The sequence below is a fragment of the Primulina huaijiensis genome, chromosome 16 (assembly GCF_012295235.1).
Source record: "Primulina huaijiensis isolate GDHJ02 chromosome 16, ASM1229523v2, whole genome shotgun sequence".
NCBI classification, from domain to species: Eukaryota; Viridiplantae; Streptophyta; class Magnoliopsida; order Lamiales; family Gesneriaceae; genus Primulina; species Primulina huaijiensis.
In genome coordinates, this window is record NC_133321.1 from 17,618,236 (window position 1) to 17,639,768 (window position 21,533).

Sequence of the window (21,533 nt, forward strand, 5' to 3'; positions counted from 1 at the left end):
TATTATATTTATATTTATATTTCTGGATTCTCACTTTTAGTATATTTATATTTATATATATATATATATATTAATTATATTATTTATTATTATTATAAATAAAAAAGTCTGGATTTGGTAAATTAATAAATCCCTTCCTCTTTATTTTTCAGCTTTACTTTAATAATAAAATATTTGTACCCTTCAGATTCGGAATAAATTTTTACTCAAAATAATTAATTCATTCTCATTTTGAAATAATTTTTAAAAAAATTTCATATTTCTTTCCTTAGTAAATATTACACTACTAGCACTTGACTACACACCAAGTAAAAAAAACTTTTTATATATAGAAAGAAATTTAAACAAAATCAAGAGATAATTAATTATTTTAATATTATTTCAAAATTAATTATTCATCATATCTCCCTAATAATAAGATTGAAAGATTTAAAACAAAGTCTACAAAAAAAAATATTCATGGAGGATATAATTGTAATTTTAAATAAAAATTTCAGTACATAAATTAGAATTTAATTAGTATTGAAAACTTTACTTTAATTACATAGTAATTGTAGATTAGTGATTAAAAATATGTTAATTGACGATCTGAAAAAATATACTCTCAAATATCTTATTTTTTTCATGTCATATTTTTACCATTATTTTAGTCCCGACCAAGAAATAAAATGATTTAAAAACAAACTCACCAATAAAACGATATCAAATTTTCATGACATATTTTTACAATTAGTTCCGTTCGAACTCGGAAACGAAATTAAAATTTTATTTTAATAAGTAAAGAGTATTTCAACTTATGAAAATTAAACATAATAATAAAGTCAATATCAACATTTAATGAAGTCTATACAAGTATATACTTCATTTTAATATATAAAATTTTGAAAATGAAATTTGTTGTTTCCAACTTTTAGATATAACATCCATTCATTGAACTAAAAATATTGTTTTGTCAATGAGACGAGACGGTCAACCGAGGAGGAATGTTTATTGGGCTTACATGTTTCGAGTCCAGTTAAAAAAAATGATGCCCCAACTAGTTATACTTGACTAGCCCATGACTCACTTCGAGGCCCACTTTTTTTTTGCCGCGACAAGCAATTGACGTTAAAATTGATATTTTTTTCATCTAACGTTTATTTAAGTTTTTAAAAAATTAAAGTTATAAATCATTATATTATTCATATATTGATCTATCATAATTTTACTAGGTCTATAAATAACAAAAAAATCGAGGCAATATTATCGGTTTGCAAAAAAAAAAAAAAAAACTAGGCATATATTTTTGTCACGGTGAAATCGACAACTTGGAGAAAGTTTAATGTTTAACAAAACTAGTCATTAGACAAAAATATCCAGTCAAAGACTTTAGTACATAATGATTCATGTTGTGACAGATGTTTTCGAATTTTTAAATGATCGATTTTAAAATTGATAACGAGTCGCATCAAAGATCATTATATATGAGAAATATATTAAAAAAAAATTAACAAATCTCTCCGAATATAACGAAACTAGCATTGTTATGGTTATAACTTTTTTGACTCTCAGACGCATGAGAGCAAGATTAAGAGTTTTTGAGATTTCGTTGTCTAGCTTAGAATGGAAAGGATAATCGGGAATCCAAAAACAAAACTAGAAAGCTCCATGTAGAGGATAAAACAAATTTCTGGATTCAAAGTTGCGAATACTTTAAGAAATCTACGAACGACCAAGTTGGTTATAACAAGTTAAAACCAATACAATTAACTCTCTTTTTATCGAAAAAGTAGTCTAACTAATGACATTTTTCAATTTCAATTCTTCTGCTCACGCTAAATCAAATTTGTTTCCTTCATAAATTTCTGGAAAATATTGTGCTTTCTATTTGCTATAAAACAAAAAACTAGTAGAAAAGTTGTTCGAGTTAATATAATAGATGAAGTTAGACTAATAGTCAGAAGTTCGAGTTTTCACCAACGTTTTCTTAGACAAGTCTGTCACATAAAATTTATCCAATGCAGGGCTTTTTATTACCATGATTTGCAAACTACCTAAAAATTTAATCACTGTCCAAAAAAAATAAGCGTCATTAAAAAAGAGAGAGACTGTGAGCCCAAATCAGTATAAACATGTGGAGTGGTTGGCCGATAGTGAGAAAAACATTGCTCGCAAAGCAGTTATGCTCATAAATGCACTCACGACTTTAGACCGACAGATACAAATATTAAAATGCGACATCTAATGCCAGTGGTGGCATCGCCGTATTAAATTCCTCCGCCCTCACATGCTATTCAAAGCGTTACCCAGATTAAGAGTCAGCCATTCGGTGGCCCTATTGTCCAAAATCATTCACTCTCTGCTGGGCTCAACTACATTATAAATTAATTATATATAAAAATTTAAAATCGCATTCAACAAAAAAATTTTGTAAGACTATATCGTAAGTCAATTTTATGTGTCAAATTTCTAATCGATCTGATTCATGAAAAATATTATATTTTATGTTAAAAATATATTTTAAATATGAATTGATTTGATTCCTCTCACAAAAATAGATCATTATCTCAAATATTCAGAATGTATATATACTTCATGACAAAAGTATTTTTTTTTTATACACAAGAGTCTCTCAAATTCTAAGCATTTTATATAAAGTTTTGTCATTTGTTTTAATACAGAAGTGTCTCTCCAATTCTAAACATTTTATATAAACTGAACATGTGCTAATTTTAAAGTCATTTCAGCAATCATGGGATTAATTCTTTTTAACCATGCAGAAGGGGTACGTTTGACCTGATTACATCACCCGAATAATTAAACAACAATTTATTTTATGGTTAAAACCATTTTAATTCCTCAACCCTCTTGTGTAGTTTATAGTGGCTTTAATTTTTTTTTTTAAAAGCGTGAATTGAAATTTAAATTATTGCAAATATCTAACAAATTTTTTGCAAAATTTTATAAATTTTTATTTTAGGTATACAAATTTAAAAGAAAATTATAATTTTAATTATTTATGTTTGTTATATTTATCAAATCTAATCTTATTTCACTATCTTTATTTTTTAAAAAATTTTAATTATTTTTCATAAATGTCGCCAAAATCACAAACACAAACGTATGAAACAAAATATACAATATTTACAAATTTTAAAGTCATACATTTAATTATTGTTGAATCGTCTATCAAGCGTACGGGCTAAGGCAATGTGAACCGAAATTGCTTGCAATCTTCCAAATATATAGATATACACACACATATATATTTGTATATGAATACAGTAATGATAACGATCCCCTACCTCACGTTTGTCAGTCAACGCAAATCTTGTAAACAAGTCTAAAAAAGTCTTTTTTCCACGATCCTAGGCAAAAGAACAAAAACAAGAATTTGCACATTTTTGCTGAATAAAATATGAAAACCTTAAGACCATGTTGGTAAAACCTCACATTCTTCTTCAAGATCCAACCTTTTTTGTGTCTTTGTTCTTTCTCTCAACCAGAACTAGCATGAAGTGCAGAGAAACACACGCCAGGTGCTGAAACCCTTACAAAATTAAGAAAATCGACAGAGTCTGTACGCTAAATCTGGGTTTCAGGGGGATTGATAATGGTGGTTTCTTTTGTTCATTCAGGCCTCTGAGCTAAGCTAGTTTGTTATTTTTGCATTTACCGGCTAGAAAAAAAATCTTGAGTGGGCTGTGGATTTTGGCCCGTTTCTTTGAGCTGTTTACTGTTCAGAAAGATTTAGTCTTTTTAGGTTGTTTTTGGGAATTGTAATGGGGATTTGCCTGAGTAACCAAGTTAAATCTGAGAGCCTTTTTCATTCTGACACAGGTAATTTGTTCCAACTCTTCTTTACTTCAAATCTTGGTTATGAGTGAAGACATCATATTTTTCTTTAGCTAGCTGTGAATATGGAGAAAGAGAGCACAAGTTTGCAATTTTTCTTCATTTTCTGTTTAAAAACGATAATTCATTGCTTAGAACTACTCGTGTAAGGAAGTGTTCCTACTGTTGAACATTTACGCTCCTCTTGGATCTATGGTAAAAGCTGAATGATAATAGATGCACTTATGTTTCCCATCAGTATTTATATAGACATTTCTTTCTGATCATCATTCAAAACGAAAGTACCAAAGAGTTTATCGTTTAACCTTTTTTTCTTCACCTAAATTCAATATTCGGGTATTCCTCTTCGATTCATGGTTTCCTTATACTTTACTGGATAATATACGTAGGTGTGAACTCTTCTAAAATGGTCAGCAAAGATGGGACAGAGTTAAGTATCAGCAATGGGACCGATTTAAGTAATTCAAGCAGTAAAGGTTCTTCTACTTCTGTACCCCCAACTCCTCGAAGTGAGGGTGAGATATTGCAGTCTTCCAATTTGAAAAGCTTTACATACAATGATCTCAAGGCAGCCACTAGAAATTTTCGTCCCGACAGTGTACTGGGGGAAGGGGGATTTGGTTTGGTTTTTAAGGGATGGATTGAGGAGCATACACTTTCAGCTTCAAAGGCTGGATCCGGTTTGGTGATAGCTGTGAAGAAGCTGAACCAGGAAGGATGGCAGGGCCACAAGGAATGGTTGGTATGTACAATTCTCATGTGGTTCTCTTCTATGCATTTCTCAGGAAGTTAGTTTGTTTTGTATCTGATGTTTACTGGTGCTTCCATGCATGTTCATGTTCTTTTCTTTCGTGTCGGGATTCAAGATTTTCCTTCGTGTTGGGATTCAAGATTTTCATGTTCTGTTAGATTTGGTTTTTCTGTAATTCTTGCAAGGAATTGATTTATGTAAAACCAAAAGAAATAACAACCACGGTCTCTTCTAGTCATGATTGCATGCAAAGTTAATGAAAATGCGATTTTCTAATTTGTTATCTATCATATCTTTGTGTTCGGAGATTACTCTGCTGCAGATTTAAGCAGACTGCTCCCAGTTAGAGCATATATATCACTTCACTTGAATGATTATAATAATTTAAATTATGGATATTGACAAATGTAGTTGATGCTATGTTGTTTCACTCAAATCAACAGGCAGAAATCAACTATCTTGGGCAGCTGCGTCATCCTAATCTTGTAAAATTAATTGGTTACTGCTTAGAGGATGACCACCGGCTTTTGGTCTACGAATTCATGTCCAAAGGCAGCATGGAAAATCACCTATTTAGAAGTGAGTTCAGCAGAAACTATGATGTATTGGCTAAGATCTCAATCACATTATCTCTGTTTAAAGTTAATGCAAGTATTATTAAAATGTTTACCCTGTAGATAGTTTGACTGTTTTGAGTCTATGATGAATCAGGAGGTTCTTACTTCCAGCCACTTTCATGGGGAGTAAGAATGAAAATTGCTCTTGGTGCTGCTAGGGGGCTAGCCTTTCTTCACAATGCAGAGACAAAAGTAATATATCGAGATTTCAAGACTTCTAACATTCTTCTCGATTCGGTTTGTAACTTCTTGTTTCTCTAGCATTAATGGAATTTTGTACATTTGTTGAAGAATGGTTTCTCATAATCTAATTACAATTTGAGATTATTTAATACGTAATTTTGTTTCATTTTTGTGCTTGTTGATTCACAGAACTACAATGCCAAACTTTCTGACTTTGGCTTGGCCAGGGATGGGCCAACTGGTGATAAGAGCCATGTCTCGACTAGAGTCATGGGAACTTACGGATATGCTGCTCCTGAATATCTATCAACCGGTACAGATTACATGAAATTCTTTCTAATTAGCAGCAAGCAAAATGACTAAAATTCTACACCGTGTTTTCTCGAGTTTACATAATTCCATGAATTTTCATGCCAAACTTATATTATACATAATACTCCTCTCTGGCTTTCTTGCTATTACAGCAAGTTGAAAATTTGAATTGCGAAGGTCTTTTACGCTCGGAAACTATATATGCAGAATAAGTGAAAATCGGAATGACCGGTCGAAATTGTTGATTTTTTTCTGAAATAAATTTACTTCAGAAGGGAAAGACTGTGACTTAAGAACTTAAATTTCACCTGGGATCCCATTCAATTTGACTGTTTTATATGGAACTTGAATTCATGACAGTATTATCTTTGATATCTCTGTGGCCGCTTATATTTGTTTCTAAGAATTCATTCGAGTGGCAATTTCGTCCCAAGAAAATAATTTCTTCTTCTTGCACAGGCCATTTGACCTCCAAGAGTGATGTATACAGCTTTGGTGTGGTACTTCTAGAAATTTTATCCGGCAAGAAAGCAGTAGACAAGAATCGTCCCCCGGGAGAACATAATCTCGTTGAATGGGCAAAACCTTATCTTACAAACAAACGCCGAAATTTCCGTATCATGGACCCTCGACTTGATGGCCAATATTCAATGGCTCGAGCTATAAAGGCAGCTAACCTTGCTCTTCAATGCACATGCATGGATCCCAAGTTAAGGCCGAACATGAATGAGGTTGTCACAGCTCTAGAGCAGCTCCAAGATTCAAAGGACACTTCAAAAAACAACGATAAAGATTACCCGCTAAGTCGACGTGACCAATCAAGTAGCGGGCTTAGATATTGCAGGAGCAGTGCTGCTGGTGAAACACGGCCAAAAGTGGCTTATCCAAGGCCTTCGGCTTCTGTACATTATGCATGACCTTGTTTTGATTCAAGGTTAAGCCACTTATCAAGTAAAGGGTGACCAAAAATCTGTGCTATTCGCCCATGTTTCAGATGGTTGTATAGTTTTTTTTTTTTGCATTTAATTCTCATCTCTGGTTTTAAGTATCTCTTAGGAGTGGATCTATTTGTTAATTTGGAGTTGTGAGCAGCATTTGGATCTGATAATTTTCATGGTAATGTTGAAAGATCTTTGAAACATTATTTTGGAAACGAAAGCATTTGTTGTACTTATCTCTTGATTGATTTCACAAAATTGCTTAATTTTTTTTTTGATTTCCCCAAATTGCTTAATTGATACACTTTTTCTCTGTTATTGTTATTTGAATAGGTATATTGTAAGAAGATCTCACGAATTTTTATCTGTAAGACGGGTCAATCTTATCGATATTCACAATAAAAAGTAATATTCTTAACATAAAAAGTAATACTTTTTCATGGATGACTCAAATAAGAGATCCGTATCACAAAATACGACTCATGAGACCGTCTCAAACAAGTTTTTTCTTTGTTATTTTTATGAAAGTTTTATGTTCATCCCTTTTAATCTCTGTCATCTCGTATGGCCCAAAAAAAAAGAAAAAAAGAAAAAGAAACAAAGGACAGGATATATAATCTTATTGATATCACCATCATCATTATTTAACGGGATTTATTTATTTTAGTTTATTTTAAAATTATTTTGTTAAAAATAGCTTTCTTTGTTAAATAGTATGTAATATAATTTTTTATTATTTAAAATCTTTAAACACCTTTCATTTACCATTTTCAGTTTTTCACATCTCCATTAACTATTACAACTTAAATGATATTTATTATTTGATAAATATTATGTAATATAATTTTTTATTATTTAAAATCTTAAAACACCCTTTATTTATATATCTTTCTTTTTATAAGAATTAAGAATGAATATACCCACTTTATAATTTATTTTTCCTAATTAAAATAAACTTATTTCATTATATTTCTTCTTCAAATTGAATTATTTTTCTAATTAAATATATTTTTATTTAAACTAGTCTAATTTGACATGCATGCATTTATCTATAATGAAATCAAATTTAATAACATCATTCAACATAACATACATTTTTGTAAAAGCTTATGTTAAACGATTCGTGACATCTAAGTAAGATTTCCAAACATGTTATTGGATAAAAGTTTGAAATCACTTAAAATAAGTTCTTGCAAACATTTAGTTATATTTAGCGTATAAAATTGTGTATTTTGCTCTATTAAGTTTTACAAATCAACGTAAAAAAAAACTTAATAGGTTATAATTGTCAAAGAATGACAACGTAGTTCAACTGATTCCAGATCCACAATCGCATTAATCTCATAGAGACGACACAAGTTTAATAGCTTGTCTTTATCTTAAAAACATGTGAAGAAGAGCGGGGGAAACAATCATCATCGACAAAGCTGCACACATAACCCCTGGATCTGCGTTGCTGTTGGATTCAACAACGAATATGTCCTGCTTTTGCTGCTGTTCGAGCACGTCAACGTATACTGGCTACCGTTTTGTTCAGCCTACAGATGAGAAAAACTATCCGACATCAGGAACGATATTGTGCTAGGGGGTGGAATATAACTCAAGTTTGTACATATAAGAACGTGCGTGGATAGAAAGAAAGAGTATGTCGAATGACTTTCTGACCTGGCACGAAACAGGCTGTGTGTTGCAGCTCCACCTCGAAGTAGGAACACAGCTTAGATAATGGCACCATGAACAACGATCATTCAAATCAACTCCACGAAACAGCATCACCATGCCAACCGTGATTCTATATTAAAAATGAGTTTTCACAAGAAAATTTCATGCCATAGGCCTGGTAAACTCGCTCAAGAAAGTGGAAAGAAGAACAGAATGGCATAAAAACATGATTTCAAGATTCAAGAACTCACCCAACGATCATAAGGATCAAAGAAACCAACCAAAGTATGCATTGATAAGCCTTAAATTTAGGACTATTTGATGCTGAGGAATATCCTGGAGGAGCATATCTCTGATTTACCCATCTAAACTGGGGGCGGATCAAGAACACAAAACCAAGAAGAAATCCTGATAAAAACCCTCCAATATGAGCGAAATTGTCAACGTGTGGAAGAATCCCTACAGCCAGATTGATTGCGATAATTATCACTAGGGTCAAGAAAGCCGCGACCTAAACAAAAGGTTTTGTGAGTGGAAATTAAAACCTGAAATTCATGTCATAGAAGATAGATGCAGTATTTCATCCAAGGGGCGACACGGGGAAGATGGGTGGGTGAAATTTGTATTCTTAAGAAGTTTAGGAAAACTGATACCACAGTACAACAATACAACCTACTATTTATCTGACATGTATGAAAATGCACATACCTTATTTGCATATATAGACCAATTAGTGATAAGCTCGGAAAGCATTCCTCCCAATAATCCAAAAAGTGCACCAGAAGCACCAACAGATATATTTGTCTGAATAAAGAGAGCAGACAGCAAGCTACCACCAAGTCCAGATATAAGATAAAGCAAGCCAATACGTACTGCAGTGGCAAAAAACAATGAAAGCTTTCACCAGAATAATGATATAAGAGTTACAAAAGCAGTTTGAAATCCATTTCGAGGCCAAGATTAAAATGATCATACCAGCTGTTTTTCTTAAAAATCATGTGGATGTTGTTATTATTAAACAAATAAGTAGAAAATTTACAGATGATAAATTCACAGTCAGTTGTCACATACCAAATCCGAATTCCTGTTCGAGCCGAATGCCAATAACTAAAAGACTCAGCATGTTGGCAAGCAAGTGAAAAACTCCACCATGTAACCAGATACATGTGATAAGCCTCCATCCTTCATGTTTGTGGACGACTTTACCAACGTCTAAGGCTCCCATCTTCTCTAACCTGAAAAAAAGGATTTGGATCTCGTTTTTTAGATGACATAAACAAAACTATACTTTCCTCCATCCTAAGAAGAATGGAAAAATCGATTCCTTACCTTAGTAATGTACAACAGTAAAATGAAATGTTGCAAAATCATTAATTGTTACACGCACAAAAATATTAGAGTAACAGAATTTATTCAGGGGAAAATCTTAAGTCAAACATATTCAAAAAAGAAGAGTAAAATTCATCATCTCAGATATCAGCAACTACAAGTAATTGGTTGTCCTCATAGAAAGATTCTTGTTTAAAAATGAATCAGAACCACATTAAGTAACCTTGAGTTGATTCGCCCTCGGATTATCATGACCGTACATAATGAATCAGAATTCATAAAGACATCCTACTAGCAAAAGGGTACAATACACTAAAGACTAAAGCAAAAATCTTTATGCTGAAAAAAAAAAACCAAAAACTCAAAGGGCATGACAACAAAAGAGGCGTACGCTGAAGAAGATGGCCCAAGAAGAGGATTTTCACGAAATGGCTGAAAAGAAAACCTTCCCATAAACCTGGCAACACAAGAAATCGAATTCTTGGGACAATTATTCACATACATGGTGATGAAAAACATCACGGTGTTTGCTATCACAAAGGAAGGTATCAACCAAGGAAAACATTTCTTGAAATGCTTTACTTCTCGGTAAATAACGGCGTTTGGGCTCGGTGTTGCGGCGGGCTGCGGTGAATCCACGGTGACAGGGTGGATCATGTTGCTTCCCCGCCGTGAGTGGACTCTTATTTGGATATCTTGGGGAGTGGCCATTGCGATCCAAGAAAGGGAAGAGAACTTTGTTACAATCAGACGCTGAACTCAAAACCTCGTCCTAAATAGACTTTCAAGCCATCGGCTAGACAATTGTAACACGTCTGATAAAAATAGTTGAACTACATCCATATTTTTAAAATTATTTATACGTAGTTGGAATCGAAAATTAAGTACTTCAGTCGTTAATTATGATGTAATTTATGTTCATACACGTGTGAAATAAAGGCATTGACAGATTCAAACCTAAACAAATTAATCATTAATAACTTATTGTCAGCTTGCAGCAGTTGTTCATCAATCAACGAGGATGAAGTCTGTTGGGACAGAAAAGTTCAACTGCTTAACTCGTCCTTATTCTCGCCAATTAATAATATTAATAATAATAATAATAATAATAATAATAATTATTATTTAGTATCTACTCCTATACAAGAAAAGATTATACCGATGGAGATAAGAAAACTCCATACAAATTTTTTCTATTTATCGAGGAATATTGTCTTATAATTTGAAACTAAAAAATCCGAAAAGACTGAATTACAAGTAAAAAGATATAAAGAAGCAATTTCGGAAAGTTATCTATTAAAAATATAATATGTTAAAAAAATTTGTTTCATCAGTAAGAAGTTTCTCCATCATAATTCTTTTTGAATAATAAATATAACTTTTCTAAGATTTAATTATTTTTATCGATTTTTATTGGATCTGATGAATCTAATCTATCCCATGAGAACAAAAAATCAGCCCAACAACTTTAAATTTAAAACATTGGATTCCTAATAACTAGACCAATTTAAATTGGCCGTTGGATAACACTGATTTTAAGGTTCTCTCATTTGGTTATAGTTAGTTACTTTTAATAGCTAAAAGTTGACATAAATTGAAACTTTTGATTATTTGTATATAATTTTCAATTATTATTGCTCAGAAAAAAGTTTAAAAAATGGTTTATATGAATAACAACGATAATAATGAGTAAGCTTACTGTGACTCATGGCTCTATATTCGTAAGACGGATAAACCTGATTCATAACTTAAGTGAACGATAATATTTTTAACGTAAAAAATAAAATTCTTAATGAATTAAGTTGGATAAGAGATTAGTTTCGCGAAGTTAACCCACGAGACAGTCTCATAAAAACTTTTGCGATGATTATTAGTTTGTAATTTTAATAACAATTTAGTACATAATTAATCACTTAATCCGATGTTGGAGAGTGCCAACTTTATGCCTGAATGGGGGACATTGTCTAAAGATACAATCATTTTGAAAATAGTAAATATGTAGTAATGAAGGGCGCCAAGTCGGACATCGTATTTTTCTATATACAGTGATGATATCGTATTTGCACAATCACCAAAAAAGGCCAGAAAATTTATAATATTTATTATCTTGGTGTACTTTCATAAGTTTTTATTTAATTGTTTACTGCCCCTCGCTCTTGCTCTAGCTCTATTATTAATATAAAATTTATAACTTTTAATATTTAATTTATTACATTCATAATGGACTGTTTTTAATTAATAATAAAGTACCCTAAGCTTTAATATCCAAAATCATTGTTATTAATTAATATTAAGGGAACATTGGAAAAAGTTGCGGTGTCTCATGTGATACCGAAAGCAATTACTCTAATATATATAAATATTAGATGCAACGAATATCCAAGTTAATAGATTAAGTAAATTTTCGATCAATTATAATTAGTTTAATTTATCTTATCAACATTTTACCGGATGAGACCGTCGCAAAAAAATTTTTCAATATAATTTATCTACCTGACGTGATTTGTAAATGTTGTTTAAGCTCGAAAATTTACCCGTAACAGCTGCGGTTACAAGGATAAATTTTGTAATCATGAATGAATTCTCAAGTCATTTGGTAATCATATATCATGAGAAATTTTTATGCAAATGATCGTAAGAATTAATTACCGGCTAACCAGGTCAAAATTTTTTATCGGTCCAGATTCCATGAATTTCTTCAGGTTGCTTGCTTTAATTTTTTTTTTAAAAGTCAGTGTACTAAAAATGACTTATTCCGGAGAAAATGTACAGAGTTTGACCAATGACTGTCTTTTAGCATGTATTTCTGCATCTATAACATGTTCATAGGTTCAATCTTGATGATTTTTCGGAGTTGAAATTGCTGTTATCATTTGTGCGTACTGCATTTTTTTCCTTTTAAAGTTTTTTCATTTAAGGTGAGGACTAAAAGTTGCAGTGGAAATCTTGGAAGTTTGGGTATTCATGTTAAAGAATATACATTTTCTTGATACAGTAGATGGAAATGGATCCACGTTTTCATGGACTCTTGAATCCCTCGAATGGATTTCAATCGAGGAATCAATCCATGGGCGAGTTCTCCAATGGGAAACTAGTAAATGGAATCAGGTCAGATATTAGTAATCCAGATCAGACGCTAGTTAATGGGCAGGGGTATCAAAGTTGCTTTCATGAACATAATGTTGGAGTGGTAAATGGTACCATCTCTAGTTCTTGTGTTGACACCGAGGATGAATATCAAGATGATTGTGACTTTTCCGATGCAGTTTTGAGGTTTATAGATCAAATGCTCATGGAAGAAGACATGGAGGACAAAACACATATGCTTCAAGAGTCGTTGGATCTTCAAGCACAAGAAAAGTCATTCTATGATGTCCTTGGTAAGAAATATCCACCTTCTCCTCAGCCCGAATCAGCTTTGTTTAGTCAATTTGGTGAGATCCCAGATGGCAATTCTTATGTAAATCCCCATAATTTATCACATAGCGATAGTAATGGCAATGGCTACCTAATTGATGCAGTCGATCCAAGGTGGATCAACGCTCCTTTATATAGAGATACTTCACTAGTAAGATGTCATACCACTGATCATATTCCCAACTCGTCTGTTAGTACGTCAAATAGCTTATATAATATTGATGATGTTTTCTCGGTCTCGCCTATAAGTCCTCTGCAGATGCGTGAAATGCACAGTGAAAGTCAATCTGTATGGAATTTCAACAAGGGGGTGGAAGAAGCAAACAAGTTCCTTCCCGGTGAAAATATATCGTTAACCAGTTTGGATGTTCATGGTTTTTTAGCTCAAAACTCGATAGAAGAATCTGCCAAAGGGGTAATTGAGGTGGGGAAGAAAGATGAGGTGGAAGAATGCTCACCTTCTCAGTCAAAGGGTAAGAAAAATGGTCATTGTTTCGACTCGGATTTTGAAGAAGAGAGAAATAGCAAGCTTCCTGCTATCTGTACGGAATCTGATGTGCCTATGGAGGAATTTGATAATGTCTTGCTTATTTCCTTGGGGGAGCATGGTGAGAAATTTGCAGCTTATCGTGCTGACCTGAAATATGCAGCAAGTAAAGGTATGCAACACAATCGGAAACTAAAGGGATCGAGGGGTGGGAAGAGCCGTGGCAAGAAACAGAGCCGGAAAAAACAAGTTATTGATTTGAGAACCCTTTTGATTAGTTGTGCTCAAGCTGTTGCTGCTGACGAGCATCGAAATGCCAACGAACTTCTTAAACAGATCAGGCAGCATTCGTCTCCTTTTGGTGATGGGAATCAGAGATTGGCTCATTATTTTGCCGATGGTCTAGAAGCACGTTTGGCTGGCACTGGTAGCCAGATACATGAAGCCCTTGTTAATAGAAGAACAACTGCTGCCGATTACTTGAAAGCTTACTATACTTATCTTGCATCATCTCCATTCAGGAAGATAACTAATTTTGCCTCGAATAAGACAATCATCACAAAATCAGAAAAGGCAACAAGAGTTCATGTTATAGATTTTGGTATCCTTTATGGCTTCCAGTGGCCTACTTTTATTCAGCGTATCGCAGCGCGAAAAGGTGGTCCACCTAAGGTTCGGATTACCGGAATAGACTTTCCGCAACCTGGCTTCAGACCCGCGGAAAGAATTCAGGAGACAGGGCGCCGATTGGCCCATTATGCTGAGAAATTTAATGTTCCTTTTGAATACAATGCTATAGCCCAAAAGTGGGAAACAATCAGAATGGAGGATCTCAAGATCGACAAGGATGAATTCGTGGTAGTCACCTGCTTGTATCGAGGCAAGAACTTACTTGATGAGTCGGTGGTTGCAGAAAGCTCACGAACAGCGGTTCTTAACCTGATTAGGAAAATTAACCCGTCTTTATTCATCCATGGTGTACTCTATGGAGCATATAGCACGCCATTCTTTGTCACCAGGTTTCGGGAAGTTTTGTTCCACTTCTCTGCATTGTTTGACATGCTGGAATCAAACATACCTCGGGAGAAACAGGAAAGACTGCTGATTGAGAAAGATATATTTGGGAAGGAAGCATTGAATGTCATAGCTTGTGAAGGCTGGGAGAGAGTTGAAAGGCCAGAAACTTATAAACAGTGGCAAGTACGTGGTCTTCGGGCGGGTTTCATGCACATCCCTTTCGAAAGAGATATCATGAAAGGTGCGATATATAAGGTGAGAACGTGTTACCACAAAGATTTTGTAATAGATGAAGATGGTCATTGGCTGTTAATGGGCTGGAAAGGGCGGATAATCTACGCTATTTCGTGTTGGAAACCTATTTAAGAAATAAATTCATCCATGATATACAAGATTTGTGACACTAATCAAATGGTTCGAGGTTAATGTGCATCTCTTCTCACTTGTTCGATTACAAACTCTAATGTAGCAGCGCCTTTTTATGTTGACGTTGCTTTCTCATTCTGATGCAAAGGAATTACCGAGTTGTCTGGTTTCCTCAAAAAGAGTTCTTTTTCTCTGTTTTGAATGAAAAGGTTTGTGTTACATCTCATGCACGATGCACAGATGTATGCCCCTCTTTGCTCCATTTTATGCTTTTGTGATCTCCATTCTCGCTGCTATGAAATTTTTCTAACAGAAATTAAGAACAGTCTAGTTCCCTCGTTCGAATCCTCTGTTTCGATTTTGTAGCATTTTTGTGCGTTAATTCCGTACTTACATGATGATACAGTTGGATCTTGAAGAGTAAATCCTCCAGGTTTGATTAATGTAACTTTTTTCGAGCTGTTTCAAATATGAAGGAAATTTTAACACAAAGTGTGATGGACCAAGTGGGCAAATCGTGCAAGTTTAATCAGCATATCATACCTATGTGGAATTTATCATGTGTGGAGAATAAATAAGATCAAAACCCTCTTAAGTTTCTTGAATCAATGCTGAAAAAAGCAAGAGAAAAATAAATAAGATTAAAACCCTCCAAGTGTTTTAAATCAATGCTAAAATTTCCCCACACAGCATTTGCCATTGCCACTTGTGGGGGACCTCGAGAGGAGATATATTTTCAGTTTTCATGTCATCTACTTGAAGGACACCACAAAAGTTTACTTTTGAGAACAACTAGTTGAGTACAATAATGACATACAAACCAATGCTCTATTTGACAACGTTAATGCCCCAAACATGTTCTTTACCTCGAATCTAACTGTGCGAAATGTTAGTATCATTTACAAGATCAAGAAAAGCATTTGAACCCACATGCAATTGGGATTTTTTTTTTAGGTTAAATAATTCCGAAGGCTTTAAATTATGGTACACCAGGATGCAATTAATGCATGATTATTAAAGTATATTAAATCCTTTCTTCACCTTTGGACCTAGTCGTCTGGTGAAGCTTTTAAACCTTATAATATATAGAATATCATTAAAATATTAAATATTATATTTCGATAACTTGTTCCCCAAACCCAACACCAAGCTTTAACAAATGACTTGAAATGTTCTTGAACTGACTAATTCTCGATGTATCACTTCATTCATCTTGACCAAATGTAACGAAAAATCATTATTTTATTTGGGTTGCTTCCACCAAATGATATCAAGTAAAGGAAACTCAAGAAAAATAATTTTATAAAAAAGAATGGCTTACAGCTTAACCACTATCATTTTCTACTAAATACTTGCACTAATATATACTTGGAGTGGACCATAATTACACCTATATATGTGAGATCAAACCAACCACTCTCTTTCAACCAATGCAAAGTCAGAACCTCCATTAATGGTGACTGGATGAAATTGCGGCCCCATTTTGCTGATGCATCATATTCTGCAGCTACATAAAAAAGTCCCCAATTGGATTGCAGGGACTCCAAGAATTATTGGCAATATTATTATGATATAAATACAAGTAAAGACTATGGTGGTCATGGATGATTTCATGGCTCTGATAGCAACATTATATCAACATCCAAACATCAGGTATGCCACAAGAACTGAGATAACAACCATGCTGTTGGTAATGTTATAGTTCACGTGTTTATGTTAGATAATAATTTAACTAGGTACTTATAGATACAGATACCTACGAGGATCTTTCAAACCATTTGACAAATCTTATCGTATCAGATGAGGTCAAATGAATCTGGATCAAGAAATGCATGCATCCAATTTTTCCAACCAATGATGTAAGCAAAAGGCCAACTAGGAAATTCCAAACCAATTCATCTGAAATTTAGGAATATTCTTAACTATCCTCCCTGCGTTGATTGGTTAATAAAACCACTACTTAGTACTGAACAGAGAGCTTCAGTACAAATTCACAAGACTGGTTTCCAAAAAGACAATTCGACACTGGTGTAAACAGCTCTAAATGTCAATAAACAACTGTCTACTTTATCTGAATAATGTTCGAAGGAAACTTTCCAGGAATCGAAAGACACAATATCAGCTCCCACAGGATAAATTGAAAATAAGGTTATGTTCACAAAAGCCAAAGTTATCTGCTTCACAAAATTATTTTGAGTTCGAGTACTAGATAATCATAGGAGAAAGCAAGTAATTTTTTGGCTCATTAACGACTTTTGGAAGTTCCGGTTATATTTTTTTTTTTGGAAATATAACTTTGGCTGCTCGGGGATTGCAATTTGTCCGAAAGGAAATTTTCATGTCATTGAGAGGACTTGACTAATTTGCTACACATCATATACCTGTAGCTGTAATAAGTAAAACAGTATCCACTTACAGGACATCAGATCAAAGGAAAAAGGAAATTCTTGGATAAGACCCTTAAAAAAATCATAAATAGATGGCAGCTGATAACTAATCTAAAAAGTCGCAACCACAGAGTAATGGACAACCCAGCAATCACCAAAGTGGAACAAAACTAGGCAGCCACAGTATTTTCATGCACATCCACACATTATTCCAGGGAGAATCTTTACAATTCCATGCATATTTCACTCGACCAGATCTAGCTTTCTATATTTTGGCAGATATTAACTTAGAGTTGCCGATGATAAACTTCTAAGAGATCCTATTATCTGTCCATTTTACCAAGACTCAGTCCAAAATAATATTTAGGGCCATAAAATTGCTGTGATCCTTGAAGCAGATTTCATGTTCCCTTGAATGAATTGCTGCTTTGGTGGCTGTATTTTTTCTACATACTTTCCACAGCAGTAGCAACAAATAACCACTGCTCAAATCATGACTTAAGAAATTGCTAAACTTTTGTTCTGAAGGACATTAAGATCTTCAAATACAAAATTTCCAAACAATAATCAAATTCGATAAGCTTCTATAACATTTCAAAAATTAGTAACAATAGGACAGAAGAGTGATAAGGTTTATGCTTAAATATGCTTGCTTTATGCGTGATAAATTATCGTTTGTCCCATATTTATTGACAATTTCCCAAATGCGAAATAAGCATATGCTTACCATGTCATTCCCAATCAAAGTAATTCACTGCTCGGGTGGAGTTGCCTCATCAAACCATCTAGGGGGATCAAAGCCGGATCCACCTACCACGTTCAAAAAATAACATATTTTTATCTTATTTAATGATAATAGCTCGTCACAAAACCAATCATTGCTGTGTATAAAAGGATTCAAAATACCCAGTCATCCGAACTGCTCAGTTTTGAAATAGTTGGTTTACAGCAGAATTCAGGGAACATTTTCAAAATAACATATAAATGATTTTGTACTTCTACAGATGAAACAACAAATTGGAAAAAGGGTAATACCAAGAGGATTGCAACGACAAAGGCGCCAAGCAGTCAATAAGGTCCCTTTTGCAACTCCATACTTCTTGTAAGCGATCATCGAATACTCACTACATGTCGGAACATACCGACAACTATTTAGCAACAAGGGTGAGATTTCCCCTGTTACAATCAGTCAATCACCATTAGAACACGCCCAACAAGATTAACCAATGAAAAAGTGTTGAATGCGACACATTCAGTTGTTTTCCAGTATTTCATAAAGGAAAATACAGGGAAAATAAACTGTAGCACTCGATTCTACCAACTTCTCTACTCGATCACTCCAGCTCACATCCCCGACTCTATTTCATTTCATGTTTAATTGCAGTCAGAAAATGAAAGTTTACTAAATTATGGATAAAGTTATCTACATAGTCAAATAATCCTTAGTAGAGTTAGGAAGAACTCACGTTTGTAGAACCTTAGAATAGACAGTGCTGCTTTAACACCTACACTAGCCTCTTCATCATCTGAAACATGATACAAAAACCAAATAAATTTTACTAAAAAAGACTGCAATAATTTTACGATATGTACTCAGTATAGTCAATAAAATTATCACTCAACCATACCTATTGCCCCGGGCTGACCCGAATCCTCCCCTGAACAATTAACAACCCTGAAACGACGTCGCTCTTCCCACTGCCAAAAAAATGGAGAAGACAAACCAGTAGAAAGTAACCAATAAAATGATTGGCAAAATAGCAGTAAAATCGACAAATGGGTATGTAAAAAAAAAGTAATTACCAGTTTAAAACGTACAGTAAAGGAAGAATGGTGTTTCTGAAACCGTCCAGAGAATTGGGAAGGATTGGGTTTGGAATCAGGGTTGTTGAAGTAGATGGGTTCATGATAATATTTGCAGTTGACAGTCAGAATTAACGCCATTTTCTGTGTAGCCGGCTGCCAGATTTTTGGTGGCCTCGGTGACGGCTCAAGATCACCGCTTGTATAACTTGTATTTCGTATTCCTTTTTTAAAATTATGACGTGAGAATAACAGTTATTGTGTTATTATGTATTTCATATATTGTATAAAGCTCGAATTAATATAACAGTAGATAAGTCACATTGAACGAGTCCTGTATGAAAGATTGACCCAAAAGAATTTTAATATGAGCATTTATGAACTCTTACTTCCTTGCAACTATTTTACATCCCTGATTAGTTGCATCTAACAAGTTTTGAAAAGGTTTCGATGACTATCCACGACTCAAGGCTGACACCTGTGAGAAAAATTGAAAAATACACTCTCAAGGCTAATCAGCTGAATCTAGCCTATCGGATTTTAAAAAGCACTCAGCTGCACTGTAAGTCACTCTGGGCCTAGGTAGTGGACTGGGCCTTGAAACTTTTAATTTGGACAAATCATGTGCGGGGAAAACTACATAAAAAGGAAATGTAATAAAATTACAAGAGATTTTGTCCATGTAAATTGTGTACAATTTGATTTTATAATGTTTGCTCAAAGTATTCCCAGAAATCCATTCAAATCATGTAACGTGGATTTAATCATAAATACCGGAGGGACACAAAATTAAATATCTAAATTTGAATGGGCCAACACTTGACGTATCCTCGTGGGGAGGTTAGAAAAGCTGACAAATACTTTGATATTTTGCAGGAGACGAGACAGCACCTATGGTCAGAGTTGCACGTGTTACATACACCCTTTCACACTCACGACCATTTTTCAAATCCTATTTCCAGTTTGAGCTAACTTCTCGTTGAGGTCAGTCTACACACACGCATGCGGAAACTGATAAATGGAATTAAGTACCATAACAAATACCTGAACTTTATACTATGTAATTAATACATTCATGAGAAAATTAGTCGTATCAAAGTTATATTTCTTCCTGTTACAACCGGAACCCATGTACAAGTAATGGGGCTACTCTTCAAGTTGTTTTCAAGTTCAAATTTAATGGCATTTATACCTCGGTAGGATGACTATAGCATGTTGCAAGACTTGATCACATCCATGTAGCAAGTCATGATTCAAGTCGGGGGAACGACGTGTGTGGTACTTGGTTTTGGCCCCGATCGATCGACCTCCCTAGGTCCTGACGTGAGGGGGAAGACATTAAGAAAGTTGGATGAGTCCTACATTGAACATCGCCGACATCACAAATGTTAAAATTGGAACTTGGACTTAACTCAACTCCAAAAACTAGTTCAATGGGGATGATTGTCCAAGTCCATATATGCAACTTCTAGGCTATTTATCCAACCGATGTGGGACAATCAACACACCCCTCTCAGGCCCAGGAATGAACATTTAGAGCGTGAAGTTTACAAATGATCCAACTATAGGCAGAACGGGTGGCTTAACTATAGGCAGTCCAACACATAACGGTGGAATCTGAGCTCTGATGCCATGTTAAGATTGGAACTTGGACCTAACTCAACCCCAAAAGCTAGCTCAAGAGGAGAGGATTGTCCAAGTCCATATATTCCAAGTTATTTATCCAACAAAAATGCGAGTTGGAAGAAGTGTATAATAGAGAGTGATAAAAAAATAAATGACAGATTTGTCTCATATTTGACTCATTCAACAAGTTATATATTGTGATTTGAGCGCAAAAAAAAAACAATTACAACTCTCTTCTCATGATTCGACGAGTTTGTGCGTAGATAGGATATCATTATTTGTGGGATTAACTATGATTTTCAATTAAATGTTTCTATCAAATTTTCTTTCCACTCATGTACGGGGGAAGTCAAAACTAAACGTGAAGGACCTGCAAAAGTTAAGGAGAAGGGGCCGCACGAGTGTGGGCCGGGGGCGGTACGTATCTACAGTAGCGACTTCGTTAATTGTTGAAAAAGTCGCGTACCACCTGACGCGCTTTTCTAAGGATTCTTGCTGTCGGCCAGCGCGCCCACCCAATTCATGTGTTTTCTTTAAGTACGTACTACGTACGATCCCCATTTTATCATTTGGAGTGAAAAAGATGCTACATTAACGTTGTCCCAATTAACGTTTTTATTATTCAATTTGTTGACTTGTTTAATTACTTTGTTCAACTCATTTCATACAGAGTCTAATTGTCATTTGGAGTGAAAGATGTCACATTTTATTTTCTTTTTTGAAAAATGCAATTGTAATTTTCAAAATCATACAATTCTTATTCTGTTGTGAAAAAGTAAAAATTTACGGTAAAAAAGTAAAAAT

At 34.1% G+C, this 21,533-nt stretch overlaps 4 protein-coding genes across 8 annotated transcripts; 2 read left to right on the forward strand and 2 right to left on the reverse strand.

Annotated features, from left to right (window-relative positions):
• Positions 1 to 3,287: 3,287 nt before the first annotated feature.
• LOC140961449 (receptor-like cytoplasmic kinase 176) lies at positions 3,288 to 6,867 on the forward strand. Its single transcript, XM_073419966.1, has 6 exons — positions 3,288 to 3,819; positions 4,224 to 4,576; positions 5,029 to 5,164; positions 5,297 to 5,439; positions 5,575 to 5,698; positions 6,157 to 6,867. The coding sequence occupies exons 1-6, from the start codon at positions 3,762 to 3,764 to the stop codon at positions 6,612 to 6,614; spliced, it is 1,272 nt and encodes a 423-aa protein (XP_073276067.1). The 5' UTR covers positions 3,288 to 3,761; the 3' UTR covers positions 6,615 to 6,867.
• A 1,032-nt stretch (positions 6,868 to 7,899) lies between these two features.
• Positions 7,900 to 10,451, reverse strand: LOC140960789 (RHOMBOID-like protein 1). Its single transcript, XM_073419063.1, has 6 exons — positions 10,018 to 10,451; positions 9,369 to 9,532; positions 9,006 to 9,169; positions 8,549 to 8,808; positions 8,301 to 8,427; positions 7,900 to 8,173 (listed from the first exon to the last, which is right to left on the reverse strand). Exons 1-6 carry the CDS (start codon positions 10,335 to 10,337, stop codon positions 8,051 to 8,053), a joined length of 1,158 nt encoding a protein of 385 aa, XP_073275164.1. The 5' UTR covers positions 10,338 to 10,451; the 3' UTR covers positions 7,900 to 8,050.
• Positions 10,452 to 12,321: 1,870 nt separating this feature from the next.
• On the forward strand, positions 12,322 to 15,197 carry LOC140961839 (scarecrow-like protein 9). 2 transcript variants are annotated; one of them, XM_073420574.1, is made up of 2 exons: positions 12,749 to 12,816; positions 12,893 to 15,197. In XM_073420574.1, exon 2 carries the CDS (start codon positions 12,913 to 12,915, stop codon positions 14,911 to 14,913), a length of 2,001 nt encoding a protein of 666 aa, XP_073276675.1. In that variant the 5' UTR covers positions 12,749 to 12,816; positions 12,893 to 12,912; the 3' UTR covers positions 14,914 to 15,197. The 2 variants fall into 2 exon arrangements, with proteins under 2 accessions (XP_073276674.1, XP_073276675.1); XM_073420573.1 differs by having other exon boundaries at positions 12,322 to 15,197.
• A 940-nt stretch (positions 15,198 to 16,137) lies between these two features.
• Positions 16,138 to 19,350, reverse strand: LOC140960765 (UPF0161 protein At3g09310-like). 4 transcript variants are annotated; one of them, XM_073419035.1, is made up of 6 exons: positions 19,119 to 19,350; positions 18,929 to 18,998; positions 18,767 to 18,826; positions 18,336 to 18,476; positions 18,028 to 18,110; positions 16,138 to 16,420 (listed from the first exon to the last, which is right to left on the reverse strand). In XM_073419035.1, the coding sequence occupies exons 1-5, from the start codon at positions 19,242 to 19,244 to the stop codon at positions 18,052 to 18,054; spliced, it is 456 nt and encodes a 151-aa protein (XP_073275136.1). In that variant the 5' UTR covers positions 19,245 to 19,350; the 3' UTR covers positions 16,138 to 16,420; positions 18,028 to 18,051. The 4 variants fall into 4 exon arrangements, with proteins under 4 accessions (XP_073275136.1, XP_073275133.1, XP_073275134.1 ...); XM_073419032.1 differs by having other exon boundaries at positions 19,104 to 19,350; XM_073419033.1 differs by having other exon boundaries at positions 16,138 to 16,454; positions 19,104 to 19,350.
• Between the last annotated feature and the right edge of the window lie 2,183 nt (positions 19,351 to 21,533).

Coding starts and splice junctions, on each gene's coding strand:
- LOC140960789 (XM_073419063.1), bottom strand. CDS start 10,337: ATGGCCACTCCCCAAGATATCCAAATAAGAGTCCACTCACGGCGGGGA. Junction 8,428..8,548: donor TTGATCCTTATGATCGTTGG/GTGAGTTCTTGA, acceptor TTTTTAATATAG/AATCACGGTTGGCATGGTGA. Junction 8,174..8,300: donor CACAGCCTGTTTCGTGCCAG/GTCAGAAAGTCA, acceptor TCTCATCTGTAG/GCTGAACAAAACGGTAGCCA.
- LOC140961449 (XM_073419966.1), top strand. CDS start 3,762: ATGGGGATTTGCCTGAGTAACCAAGTTAAATCTGAGAGCCTTTTTCAT. Junction 3,820..4,223: donor CCTTTTTCATTCTGACACAG/GTAATTTGTTCC, acceptor TAATATACGTAG/GTGTGAACTCTTCTAAAATG. Junction 5,699..6,156: donor TCCTGAATATCTATCAACCG/GTACAGATTACA, acceptor CTTCTTGCACAG/GCCATTTGACCTCCAAGAGT.
- LOC140960765 (XM_073419032.1), bottom strand. CDS start 19,244: ATGGCGTTAATTCTGACTGTCAACTGCAAATATTATCATGAACCCATC. Junction 18,477..18,766: donor TATTCTAAGGTTCTACAAAC/GTGAGTTCTTCC, acceptor TGATTGTAACAG/GGGAAATCTCACCCTTGTTG. Junction 18,111..18,335: donor TTGTCGTTGCAATCCTCTTG/GTATTACCCTTT, acceptor TGAACGTGGTAG/GTGGATCCGGCTTTGATCCC.
- LOC140961839 (XM_073420573.1), top strand. CDS start 12,625: ATGGAAATGGATCCACGTTTTCATGGACTCTTGAATCCCTCGAATGGA.